Below are 14,863 nucleotides of genomic sequence, written 5' to 3'. Positions count from 1 at the left end.
AAACAGGTGCGTGCCTAACCTAGACCTAACCAACAGAAAGTGAAACAGAGGATCGGTGGCAGCTAGTAGGACGACGACTGCCGAGCGCCGCCCGGGCGAGGAGGGGCGCCACCTTCTGTCGGTGTCGTGACAACCGCAGGTCCTACAGAGGGTTCAATCAGGACTCATTTGTGGATGAGATTAAGAATGTGCCATGGTTAGAAGTGTGTAGTAAGGATGATCCTGAAATGTCGCTAAATTAGTTTATGAAATTATTTATGAGTAAAGCTGATAAGCACGCCCCTTTAAGAAAATGCACTGTGAGGTCAAACGGTGCCCCATGGATTGATGATGAGCTGAGAAATGTCATGATGACAGAAAAGTAGCAGATAAATCTGGCACTCTGGTTGATAAGCAAAGTTATTGTAAATTAATGAAATCTTATGACCAAGCTAAACAAAGGAAAAAAGAAGGGATTCTATCAGCACAAAACTGATGAAGTAAAGGGTGATGGGAAAAAGCTGTGGAGAACCTTGAACACTATTATGGGTAGGAATTCAAACATGTCCACCTCTTTTGTTGAATCAGAGGGTATATTTATTACAAAACCACATGACATCGCAAACTACTTTAATGAATATTTTACAGGCAAAGTGGACAAGCTGAGGAATGTTATGATTCCAACTGATGGCTCCATGTCATATACCCTTATAAAATATTTTATCATGAATGAGAGTGAATTCATGTTTGAATTTCATCAAGTAGAAAGGGAAGAGGTAGAAAGGATGTTGTTGTGTCTTTCGGATGACAAGTCACCTGGTACAGATCATCTAGACACCAAATTGCTTAGAGTTACAGCTAACCAAATATCTACACCAATCTCTCATATGTTTAATAAGTGCTTGATGTATGGGGTGTGCCCAGGAGCCTGGAAAGAGTCAAAGGTTATTCCACTACCTAAGGATAAAAAAAATCTGCATTCACTGGCCCTAATAGTCATCCTATAAGCTTGCTGCCTGTGTTAAGTAAATTATTGGAAAAAATTGTATCTGTACAAATCAAGGATTATTTCTCATGTAATGGTCTGATAACTGGTTTCCAGCATGCATACAAAGAAGGGCATTCTACGAGTATGGCCTTAGCACAAATGACAGATGATTGGTTAAAAAGTATGGATTAATTAATCATTAATCATTAATGTAATTAATCATGAACTGTTACTAGGTAAACTCAAATGTTATGGTTTTAAGTCTGCAGCTCTATCCAGGATGGAAAGATATCTATCCAGGAGAAGGCAAGATGTGTCCTTTAATGGTAGCTTTTCAAACAGTAAAGATATACACTGTGGTGTTCCTCAAGGAAGCTGCATAGGACCACTTCTCTATTCTGTCTTTACTAATGATTCACCTTCAGTAATGAACAAAGCAAGAGTGGTCATGTATGCTGATGACTCTACAATGTATAGCGCAGCATCAGAATGTAATGAGCTAACAGATGAACTGAGCAGTGAACTAAAATGGTGTCTGACTGGGTTGAAATGAACTAATTGGTGTTGAACATTTCTAAAACTAAATGTATTGTATTTGGTTCTAGATATATGCTTGCTAATGATCCCTCATTTAATTTGTCGATGAATAGAATGCATGTAGAGGAAGTGAAAAAAACAAAACTAGAAGGTGTCATGTTGGAAGCAGCTTTATCACGGTCAGAACACATAGATAATATTGTTATTAAGATGCGTGAGGGAATTGCTGTTACAAGAAAATGTTCAGAGTATGTAACATCTAGCACACTGAATCAGGTGATTCAATCCCTGGTCATATCACACTTAGAGTACTGTCCAGTTATATGGTCAATCCCTGGTCCTGTCCAGTTATATGGTCAATCCCTGGTCCTGTCACACTTAGAGTACTGTCTGGTTATATGGTCAATCCCTGGTCATATCACACTTAGAGTACTGTCCAGTTATATGGTCAATCCCTGGTCCTGTCACACTTAGAGTACTGTCCAGTTATATGGTCAATCCCTGGTCCTATTACACTTAGAGTATTGTCCAGTTATATGGTCAATCCCTGGTCCCATCACACTTAGAGTACTGTTCAGTTATATGGTCAATCCCTGGTCCTATCACACTTAGAGTACTGTCCAGTTATATGGTCAATCCCTGGTCCTGTCACACTTAGAGTACTGTTCAGTTATATGGTCAATCCCTGGTCCTATCACACTTAGAGTACTGTCCAGTTATATGGTCAATCCCTGGTCCCATCACACTTAGAGTACTGTCCAGTTATATGGTCAATCCCTGGTCCTATTACACTTAGAGTACTGTCCTGTTATATGGTCAATCCCTGGTCCCATCACACTTAGAGTACTGTCCAGTTATATGGTCAATCCCTGGTCCCATCACACTTAGAGTACTGTCCAGTTATATGGTCAATCCCTGGTCCCATCACACTTAGAGTACTGTCCAGTTATATGGTCAATCCCTGGTCCTATTACACTTAGAGTACTGTCCAGTTATATGGTCAATCCCTGGTCCTATCACACTTAGAGTACTGTCTGGTTATATGGTCAATCCCTGGTCCTGTCCAGTTATATGGTCAATCCCTGGTCCTGTCACACTTAGAGTACTGTCTGGTTATATGGTCAATCCCTGGTCATATCACACTTAGAGTACTGTCCAGTTATATGGTCAATCCCTGGTCCTGTCACACTTAGAGTACTGTCCAGTTATATGGTCAATCCCTGGTCCTATTACACTTAGAGTACTGTCCAGTTATATGGTCAATCCCTGGTCCCATCACACTTAGAGTACTGTCCAGTTATATGGTCAATCCCTGGTCCCATCACACTTAGAGTACTGTCCAGTTATATGGTCAATCCCTGGTCCTATTACACTTAGAGTACTGTCCAGTTATATGGTCAATCCCTGGTCCTATCACACTTAGAGTACTGTCTGGTTATATGGTCAATCCCTGGTCATATCACACTTAGAGTACTGTCCAGTTATATGGTCAATCCCTGGTCCCATCACACTTAGAGTACTGTCCAGTTATATGGTCAATCCCTGGTCCTATTACACTTAGAGTACTGTCCAGTTATATGGTCAATCCCTGGTCCTATCACACTTAGAGTACTGTCTGGTTATATGGTCAATCCCTGGTCATATCACACTTAGAGTACTGTCTGGTTATATGGTCAATCCCTGGTCCGATCACACTTAGAGTACTGTCTGGTTATATGGTCAATCCCTGGTCATATCACACTTAGAGAACTGTCCAGTTATATGGTCAATCCTTGGTCCTGTCCAGTTATATGGTCAATCCCTGGTCCCATCACACTTAGAGTACTGTCTGGTTATATGGTCAATCCCTGGTCCTGTCCAGTTATATGGTCATTCCCTGGTCCTATCACACTTAGAGTACTGTCCAGTTATATGGTCAATCCCTGGTCCAATCACACTTAGAGTACTGTTCAGTTATATGGTCAATCCCTGGTCCTATCACACTTAGAGTACTGTCTGGTTATATGGTCAATCCCTGGTCCTATCACACTTTGAGTACTGTCCAGTTATATGGTCAATCCCTATCACACTTAGAGTACTGTCCAGTTATATGGTCAGTCCCTGGTCCAATCACACTTAGAGTACTGAATGTTAAGTGTGTTTCCTGTAAGGTATTTTAATTATCTGTATTGTTTACATTTACATTTACATTTAAGTCATTTAGCAGACGCTCTTATCCAGAGCGACTTACAAATTGGTGCATTCACCTTATGATATCCAGTGGAACAACCACTTTACAATAGTGCATCTAAATCTTTTAGGGGGGGGGGGGGTTAGAAGGATTACTTTACTTGTTGAATGTTTGTGAAGTCTTGATTTGTGGTTGCTTGTAATGTCTTGTTAATTGGTGTTGGACCCCAGGAAGATTAGCTAGCTAATGGGGATCCTAATAAAAAATAAAAACATTAGACTGGTGGAAATCTGTCCTTTGGTCTGATGAGTCCAAGTTTGAGATGTTTGGTTCCAACCGCTGTGTCTTTGTGAGACGCAGAATAGGTGAACAGATGATCTCCGCATGTGTGGTTCCCACCGTGAAGCATGGAGGAGGAGGTGTGATGGTGTGGGGGTGCTTTGCTGGTGACACTGTTAGTGATTTATTTAGAATTCAAGGCACACTTAAGTAGCATGGCTACCAGAGCATTCTGCAGCGATACGCCATCCCACCTGGTTAGGGCTTAGTGGGACTATCATTTGTTTTTCGACAGGACAATGACCCAACACACCTCCAGGCTGTGTAAGGGCTATTTGACCAAGAAGGAGAGTGATGGAGTGCTGCATCAGATGACCTGACCTCCGCAATCGCCCGACCTCAACCCAATTGAGATGGTTTGGGATGAGTTGGACCGCAGAGTGAAGGAAAAGCAGCCAACAAGTGCTCGGCATATGCGGGAACTCCTTCAAACGGTTGGAAAAGCATTCCAGGTGAAGCTGGTTGAGAGAATGCCAAGAGTGTGCAAAGCTGTCGTCAAGGCAAACGGTGGCTACTTTGAAGAATATGAAATCTAAAATATATTTAGATTTGTTTAACACTTTTTTGGTTACTACATGATTCAATATGTTATATCATAATTTTGATGTCTTATTAATTATTATTCTACAATGTAGAAAATAGTAAAAATAAAGTAGGTGTGTCCGATCTTTTGACTGGTACTGTGTATATACACACATTATATAGACACACGTTATCTATACACACACATTATACACACACACCACACTAGTATATTCTCTGTGATTCTACGTCAGACTCTCTGATCTAATATATTCTCTGGGATGCTATGTCAGACGGTTTGAACCTAGTTTATGCTGCGTTATTCTACGTCAGACTGTCTGATCTAGTTTATTCTGTGTTATTCTACGTCAGACTGATCTAGTAGATTCTTTGTGATTCTACGTCAGGTCCTAACTGGGTGGCGACGCTGAATGCTGGGAAAGGAGGAGCTCACGCCAGCTACTACCATAGAGCTAACAAACAGGTACACATTGACAAACACAACACACACACACACATACACACACACTAGACACACCCCACTACACCACACCAGACAACACTACACCACACCACAACCCACCACACCACACCAGACCCCACCACACCAGACCCCACCACACCCCACCACACCAGACCCCACCACACCAGATCACACCCGACCACACCAGACCACACCCCACCACACCAGACCACACCCCACCAGACCACACCCCACCACACCAGACCCCACAACACCATACCACACCCCACCACACCCCACCACACCAGACCCCACAACACCATACCACACCCCACCACACCACACCACACCAGACCCCACCCCACCACACCCCACCACACCACACCAGACCACACCCCACCCCACCACACCCCACCACACCACACCAGACCACACCCCACCACACCAGACCACACCACACCACACCAGACCCCACCACACCACACCAGACCACACCCCACCACACCACATCAGACCAGACCCCACCACACCACACCAGACCAGACCCCACCACACCCCACCACAACACACCACACCAGACCACACCCCACCAGACCCCACCACACCAGACCAGACCACACCACACCACACCAGACCACACCCCACCCCACCACACCACACCAGACCACACCCCACCACACCAGACCACACCACACCAGACCCCACCACACCACACCAGACCACACCCCACCACACCAGACCAGACCCCACCACACCACACCAGACCAGACCCCACCACACCCCACCACACCAGACCACACCACACCAGACCCCACCACACCACACCCCACCACACCACACCAGACCCCACCACATCACACCACACCAGACCACACCACACCAGACCCCACCACACCACACCACACCAGACCAGACCCCACCACACCACACCACACCAGACCCCACCACACCAGACCACACCCCACACCACACCACACCAGACCACACCAGACCCCACCACACCAGACCACACCACACCCCACCACACCAGACCACACCAGACCACACCACACCCCACCACACCAGACCACACCAGACCAAACCCCACCCCACCCCACCACACCCCACCAGACCACACCCCACCAGACCACACCCCACCACACCAGACCACACCACACCAGACCCCACCACACCACACCAGACCCCACCACACCACACCCCACCACACCACACCACACCCCACCAGACCCCACCACACCAGACCCCACCACACCACACCAGACCCCACCACACCACACCCCACCAGACCACACCACACCACACCAGACCCCACCACACCCCACCAGACCACACCAGACCCCACCACACCACACCAGACCCCACCAAACCACACCCCACCACGCCCCACCACACCAGACCCCACCACACCCACCACACCACACCACACCCACCACACCCCACCACACCACACCAGACCCCACCACACCAGACCAGACCACACCACACCCACCACACCCCACCACGCCCCACCACACCAGAACCCACCACACCCACCACACCCCACCACACCCCACCAGACCACACCCCACCACACCACACCCCACCACACCAGACCCCACCACACCACACCCCACCCCACCACACCAGACCCCACCACACCACACCAGACCCCACCACACCCCACCACACCCCACCCCACCACACCACACCAGACCCCACCACACGAGGCCCCACCACACCACACCCCACCACACCACACCCCACCCCACTACACCAGACCATTACTACCAGACTACCACTAGGTGGGGCTGTTGTCAATACCTTCCAACAACTTGTGTGTGTGTGTGTGTGTGTGTGTGTGTGTGTGTGTGTGTGTGTGTGTGTGTGTGTGTGTGTGTGTGTGTGTGTGTATAGATCCAGGTGGGGGTAGAGTTTGAGGCCAGTACGAGGACCCAGGAGACATCGGCCTCCTTCGGGTACCAGATGGAACTTCCAGAGGCTAACATGGTGTTCAGAGGTAACTACCAGAGGCTAACATGGTGTTCAGAGGCTAACATGGTGTTCAGAGGTAACTACCAGAGGCTAACATGGTGTTCAGAGGCTAACATGGTGTTCAGAGGCTAACATGGTGTTCAGAGGCTAACATGGTGTTCAGAGGCTAACATGGTATTCAGAGGTAACTACCAGAGGCTAACATGGTGTTCAGAGGTAACTACCAGAGGCTAACATGGTGTTCAGAGGCTAACATGGTGTTCAGAGGCTAACATGGTGTTCAGAGGGAAGTACCAGAGGCTAACATGGTGTTCAGAGGCTAACAGGGTGTTCAGAGGCTAACATGGTGTTCAGAGGGAAGTACCAGAGGCTAACATGGTGTTCAGAGGCTAACATGGTGTTCAGAGGTCACTACCAGAGGCTAACATGGTGTTCAGAGGCTAACATGGTGTTCAGAGGCTAACATGGTGTTCAGAGGTATCTACCAGAGGCTAACATGGTGTTCAGAGGTAACTACCAGAGGCTAACATGGTGTTCAGAGGCTAACATGGTGTTCAGAGGTAACTACCAGAGGCTAACATGGTGTTCAGAGGCTAACATGGTGTTCAGAGGCTAACATGGTGTTCAGAGGTAACTACCAGAGGCTAACATGGTGTTCAGAGGCTAACATGGTGTTCAGAGGCTAACATGGTGTTCAGAGGGAAGTACCAGAGGCTAACATGGTGTTCAGAGGCTAACATGGTGTTCAGAGGCTAACATGGTGTTCAGAGGTATCTACCAGAGGCTAACATGGTGTTCAGAGGGAACTACCAGAGGCTAACATGGTGTTCAGAGGCTAACATGGTGTTCAGAGGTATCTACCAGAGGCTAACATGGTGTTCAGGTGGAACTACCAGAGGCTAACATGGTGTTCAGAGGTAACTACCAGAGGCTAACATGGTGCTCAGAGGCTAACATGGTGTTCAGAGGGAACTACCAGAGGCTAACATGGTGTTCAGAGACTAACATGGTGTTCAGAGGCTAACATGGTGTTCAGAGGTAACTACCAGAGGCTAACATGGTGCTCAGAGGCTAACATGGTGTTCAGATGGAACTACCAGAGGCTAACATGGTGTTCAGAGGCTAACATGGTGTTCAGAGGTAACTACCAGAGGCTAACATGGTGTTCAGAGGCTAACATGGTGTTCAGAGGCTAACATGGTGTTCAGAGGCTAACATGGTGTTCAGAGGTACAGTGGGGTGTGGAGGGGTGGTGGGTTATTATATGACAGGAGGTTGGTGGTACCTTAATTGGGGAGGACGGTCTTGTGGTAACGGCTCGAGCAGAATGAGTGGAATGGTATCATCCGCTCTGTTCCAGCCATTATTATGAGCTGTCCTCTCCTCGCCAGCCTCCTCTGGCAAACATGTATTTCTGATTACATCTGTTGACTGCAGCCTGTGTGTGTGTGTGTGTGTGTGGTGTGTGTGTGTGTGTGTGTGGTGTGTGTGTGTGTGTGTGTGTGTGTGTGTGGTGTGTGTGTGTGTGTGTGTGTGTGTGTGTGTGTGTGTGTGTGTGTGTGTGTGTGTGTGTGTGTGTAGGCATGGTTAACAGTAGGTGTATAATTGGAGGAGTGCTGGAGAAGAGTCTGTCTCCTCTCCCTGCTACGCTGCTGATAGGAGCCTTCGTTAATCACCGTGGCGACAAACTGCAGGTGAGGGGTGTTGTTGTTGTTGTTGTTGTTGTGGTGGTGGTAGTGTGTACTTACCGTGGCGTATCTGTGTGCAGGTGGGGCTGGGAATCAATGTGGGCTAGACTACAACACCCACAACCCTCTACAGAAGGGACTCCCTCACATGCCCCGCCCCCAGCCCTGTGGCCTCGTGGGAAACGGCGTTCCTGTTTTTGGAGGAAGAAAATGGTGCAGCAAGAAGTTCTCCCCTAGCGACCACATGGCAACTGTTACATCACTTCCTGTTGAAAAACCTGAACTGGACGGACTCACGAGATGTCAGCTCCACACATAGAGAGCGATAGAGGACTAATTTTTGTATCTGTGACATTATATCATCTGACACAGCATGGGCATTTTGAAGTAGTACATTCTCTTCTTAAACGATTGGCTGATCCTTCCTGATGACCCAGTTAAACATGGCTCCAATAGGTTCATCAGGAGGGATCAGCCAATAAAGTTGTAAGTCCCACCCAGTTGACTACATTAAAATGGTGGAATCCATCAATGGCGCTGTCCATTCTAATACGACTTTTTGGCCACTAGAGGTCTCTATCATTCTCTATGACTCCCCCACATCTCATAATGCATAGTGGACAGCTCATAATAATGTCTGGAATCAAACCAAGGTGTTTGATGTATTTGATACCATTCCACTGATTCCGCTCCAGCCGTTACCACGAACCCGTCCTCCCCAAGTAAAGATCCACCAACCTCCTGTGCTCACCTCCCATCCCCCATAATGCACCTCACATCCCCCATAATGCACTTCACCTCCCATTACGCACCTCACCTCCCATAAGGCACCTCACCCGGCATCACCCATAATGCACCTCACCCGTCATCACTCATAATGCACCTCACCTCCCATCCCCCATAATGCACCTCACCTCCCATCCCCCATAATGCACCTAACCTCCCATCCCTCATAATGCATCTCCCTTCCCACTTAACGTACTCTATGTTTACTATATATTGTAATATCATAATGTATTTGTACTCTATGTTCAAATTAATTCATGTTGGAGTTACATTGATGTACTAAACAAAATAATGTATAATTTTTAACTTACATTACAGATGTTGAGACTGTGGGACCCTCTATAGATAAAACAGATGTTGAGACTGTGGGACCCTCTAGAGTTAACGGCCAGACAGAATGATCTCTAGAGATAACGGCCAGACAGAATGATCTCTAGAGATAACAGCCAGACAGGATGATCTCTAGCGATAACGGCCAGACAGAATGATCTCTAGCGATAACGGCCAGACAGAATGATCTCTAGCGATAACGGCCAGACAGAATGATCTCTAGCGATAACGGCCAGACAGAATGATCTCTACAGATAACGGCCAGACAGAATGATCTCTAGCGATAACGGCCAGACAGAATGATCTCTAGAGATAACGGCCAGACAGAATGATCGCTAGAGATAACGGCCAGACAGAATGATCTCTAGCAATAACGGCCAGACAGAATGATCTCTAGAGATAACGGCCAGACAGAATGATCTCTAGCGATAACGGCCAGACAGAATGATCTCTAGCGATAACGGCCAGACAGAATGATCTCTAGAGATAACGGCCAGACAGAATGATCTCTAGCGATAACGGCCAGACAGAATGATCTCTAGAGATAACGGCCAGACAGAATGATCTCTAGCGATAACGGCCAGACAGAATGATCTCTAGCGATAACGGCCAGACAGAATGATCTCTACAGATAACGGCCAGACAGAATGATCTCTAGCGATAACGGCCAGACAGAACGATCTCTAGAGATAACGGCCAGACAGAATGATCTCTAGAGATAACGGCCAGACAGAATGATCTCTAGAGATAACGGCTAGACAGAATGATCTCTAGAGTTAACGGCCAGACAGAATGATCTCTAGAGATAACGGCCAGACAGAATGATCTCTGGCCCATGTTGACTCCAATAATTCCCAGTTATGTCAAGTTGGCTGGATGTCCTTTGGGTAGTGGACCATTCTTGATACACACGGGGAACTGTTGAGCGTTAAAAACCCAGCATCTTTACAATTCTTGAAACAAATCGGTGCGCCAGGCACCTACTACCAAACCCTGTTCAAAGGCATTTAAATCTTTTGTTTTGCCCATTCACCCTCTGAATGGCTCAGTTGACTCAAGGCTTAAAAATCCTCTTTAACATGTCTCCTCCCCTACATCTACACTGATTGAAGTGGATTTAACAAGTGACATCAATAAGGGATCATAGCTTTCACCTGGATTCACCTGGTCAGTCTGTCATGGAAAAGAGCAGGTGTTCTTAATGTTTTGTTAATGTTTTGTCTACAAATACATCATATATACAGCTAAAATCTGCAATGCCATGTAAAAACCTCAAAAACATTGAAGTTACACTGCAAAATGGGCTTTCTAAGCAAGCCTCAATATCTTGCATCAAGATTTTTTTCCCTTATATTGAGGGATAAATCACTTAAAATGTTTTTTAAGATAAATTGGCTAACCTCATTGGCAGAACATTTGTCTTATTTTAACCCCCCCCCCAAAAAATGACTAGTACAAGTGATTTATCTTATTTCAAGATATTTTTTGGGGTTCAAATATAAAATATCTTGATGCATTATCCACCTCCCAGCCCCCATAATGAACCTCCCCCATAATGCACCTCACCTTCCTCATAATACATCTCGCCTCCCATTCCCCATAATTCACCTCACCTCCCATCCCCCATAATGCATCCTCCCATCCCCATAATGCATCTCCCATCCCCCAAAATGCACCTCCCATCCCCATAATGCACCCTCCCATCCCCCATAATGCACCTCCCATCCCCATAATGCATCTCCCATCCCCCAAAATGCACCTCCCATCCCCATAATGCACCCTCCCATCCCCCATAATGCTCCTCCCATCCCCATAATGCATCTCCCATCCACCAAAATGCACCTCCCATCCCCATAATGCACCCTCCCATCCCCCATAATGCACCCTCCCATCCCCCATAATGCACCTCCCATCCCCCATAATGCTTCTCCCATCCCCATAATGCATCTCCCATCCCCCAAAATGCACCTCCCATCCCCATAATGCACCCTCCCATCCCCCATAATGCACCCTCCCATCCCCCATAATGCACCCTCCCATCCCATCCCCCATAACGCACCTCCCATCCCCCATAATGCACCTCCCATTCCCCATAATTTACTGTATTTATACTATATACTGTAATACCATAATGTATTTATACGTAATGTTCAAAGTAATTAAATAATGCATTGGGGTTCCATTTAAGATATATGCATCAAAGCTGAGACTTCCATGACCATCTGCAGGTGAAGTGGGAAGTTTACATACACCTTAGCCAAATACATTTAAACTCAGGTTTTCATCATTCCTGACATTTAATCCTAGTAAAAATTCCCTGTTTTAGGTCAGTTAGGTTCAACACTTTATTTTAAGAATGTGAAATGTAAGAATTATTTCTTTCAGCTTTTATTTCTTTCATCACATTCCCAGTGGTCAGAAGTTTACATGCACTCAAGTAGTATTTGGTAGCATTGCCTTTAAATTGTTTAACTTGGGTCAAAGTTTTCGGGTAGCCTTCCCTACTTTCCACAATAAGTTGGGTGAATTTTGGCCCATTCCTCCTGACAGAGCTGGTGTAACTGAGTCAGGTTTGTAGGCCTCCGTGCTTGCACACGCTTTTTTAGTTCTGCCCACAAATTTTCAATAGGATTGAGGTCAGGGCTTTGTGATGGCCACTCCAATACCTTGACTTTGTTGTCCTTAAGCCATTTTGCCACAACTTTGGAAGTATGCTTGGGGTCATTGTCCATTTGGAAGACCCATTTGTGACCAAGCTTCAACTTCCTGACTGATGTCTTGAGATGCTGCTTTAATATATCCACATACTTTTCCTACCTCATGACGCCATCTATTTTGTGAAGTGCACCTGTCCCTCCTGCAGCAAAGCACCCCCACAACATGATGCTGCCACCCCCGTGCTTCACGGTTGGGATGGTGTTCTTCGGCTTGCAAGCCTCCACCTTTTTCCTCCAAATATAACGATGGTCATTACGGCCAAACAGTTCTATTTTTGTTTCATCAGACCAGAGGACATTTCTCCAAAAAGGACGATCTTTGTTCCCATATGCAGTTGCAAACCGTAGTCTGTCTTTTTATGGCGATTTTGGAGCACTGGTTTCTTCCTTGCTGAACTGCCTTTCAGGTTATGTCAATATAGGACTCGTTTTACTGTGGATATAGATACTTTTGTACCTGTTTCCTCCAGCATTCACAAGGTCCTTGGCTGTTGTTCTGGGATTGATTTGCCCTTTTCATACCAAAGTACGTTCATCTCTAGGAGACAGAACGCGTCTCCTTCCTGAGCGGTATGACGGCTGCGTGGTCCCATGGTGTTTATACTTGCATACTATTGTTTGTACAGATGAATGTGGTACCTTCAGGTGTTTTGAAATTGCTCCCAAGGATGAACCAGACTTGTGGAGGTCTACAATTGTTTTTCTGAGGTCTTGGCTGATTTCTTTAGATTTTCCCATGATGTCAAGCAAAGAGGCACTGAGTTTGAAGGTAGGCCTTGAAATACATCCACAGGTACACCTCCAATTGACTCAAATGATGTCATTTAGCCTATCAGAAGCTTCTAAAACCATGACATAATTTTCTTGAATTTTCCAAGCTGTTTAAAGGCACAGTCAACTTAGTGTATGTAAACTTCTGACCCACTGGAATTGTGATACAGTGAATTATAAGTGAAATAATCTGTCTGTAAACAATTGTAGGAAAATATACTTGTGTCATGCACAAAGTAGATGTCCTAACCGACTTGCCAAAACTATAGTTTGTTAACAAGACATTTGTGGAGTGGTTGAAAAACGAGTTTTAATGACTCCAACCTAAGTGTATGTAAACCTCCGACTTCAACTGTACATGCAATCTGTTTTTCTCTATGACGCTCACAAGCCACGCAAGAGAAGATGGAAGGTAAGGAGTTCATCTACATAGACCATAGGAAATCCCAGGACATAGTGTCTATAATACTGTAAGGAGTTCTACATTTCCCTCATTAAAATGCAAATCAATTTATAACATTTTTGACATGCGTTTTTCTGGATTTTTTGTTGTTATTCTCTCTCACTGTTCAAATAAACCTACCATTAAAATTATAGACTGATCATTTCTTTGTCAGTGGGCAAATGTACAAAATCAGCAGTGGATCAAATACTTTTTTCCCTCACTATATATATATATGAATGAGCGATGGCCGAACGGCATAGGCAAGATGCAGTAGATGGTATAGAGTACAGTATATACATATGAGATGAGTAATGTAGGGTATGTAAACATTATATAAAAGTGGCATTGTTTAAAGTGGCTAGTGATACATTTTATTACATCAATTTTTCCATTATTTAAGTGGCTGGGGTTGAGTCAGTATGTTGGCAGCAGCCACTCAATGTTTCGTGATGGCTGTTTAACAGTCTGATGGCCTTGAGATAGAAGCTGTTTTTCAGTCTCTCGGTCCCCACTTTGATGCACCTGTACTGACCTCGCCTTCTGGATGATAGCGCGGTGAACAGGCAGTGGCTCGGGTGGTTGCTGTCCTTGATGATCTTTTTGGCCTTCCTGTGACATCGGGTGGTGTAGGTGTCCTGGAGGGCAGGTAGTTTGCCCCTGGTTATGCGTTGTGGAGACCTCACTACCCTCTGGAGAGCCTTACGGTTGTGGGCAGTGCAGTTGCCGTACCAGGCGGTGATACAGCCCGACAGGATGCTCTCGATTGTGCATCTGTAAAAGTTTGTGAGGTTTTTGGTGACAAGACACAATTCTTCAGCCTCCTGAGGTTGAAGAGGCACTGCTGTGTCTTCTTCACCACGCTGTCTGTGTGGGTGGACCATTTCAGTTTGTCCGTGATGTGTACGCCGAGGAACTTAAAACTTTCTACCCTCTCCACTACTGTCCCGTCGATGTGGATAGGTGATAAGGGAATAATATGTTCAAAGGTAAATTATTAAAGAATCCAACCCTGTCACGTAACCAATTAGTAATTAGTAGTTATGTAGCATGTATAATGAATAATTAAAGTACTAATCGAAAGGCCCATAAGGTCTAGTAGAGGCCCGGGATAAAAATTAAATGTGTGTGTGTGTGTGTTTTAGTGGGCCTAAGATAAC

General features: G+C 45.8%; 1 protein-coding gene across 1 annotated transcript in view; it reads left to right on the top strand.

Moving 5' to 3' along the window:
- Positions 1-10,528, top strand: part of si:dkey-71l1.1 (Porin3_Tom40 domain-containing protein) — a 43,394-nt gene extending 32,866 nt beyond the window's left edge. Inside the window, exons 8-11 of the mRNA XM_029770430.1 lie at positions 4,943-5,019; positions 6,892-6,994; positions 8,551-8,663; positions 8,738-10,528. Coding sequence (XP_029626290.1) covers positions 4,943-5,019; positions 6,892-6,994; positions 8,551-8,663; positions 8,738-8,764 — 320 coding nt within the window. The 3' untranslated portion in view covers positions 8,765-10,528. The remainder of the gene's footprint in view (positions 1-4,942; positions 5,020-6,891; positions 6,995-8,550; positions 8,664-8,737) is intronic.
- The last annotated feature ends 4,335 nt before the right edge of the window (positions 10,529-14,863 follow it).

The sequence above is a fragment of the Salmo trutta genome, chromosome 12 (genome assembly GCF_901001165.1).
Source record: "Salmo trutta chromosome 12, fSalTru1.1, whole genome shotgun sequence".
NCBI classification, from domain to species: domain Eukaryota; kingdom Metazoa; phylum Chordata; class Actinopteri; order Salmoniformes; family Salmonidae; genus Salmo; species Salmo trutta.
This window is presented reverse-complemented; position numbering and strand designations above follow the sequence as displayed.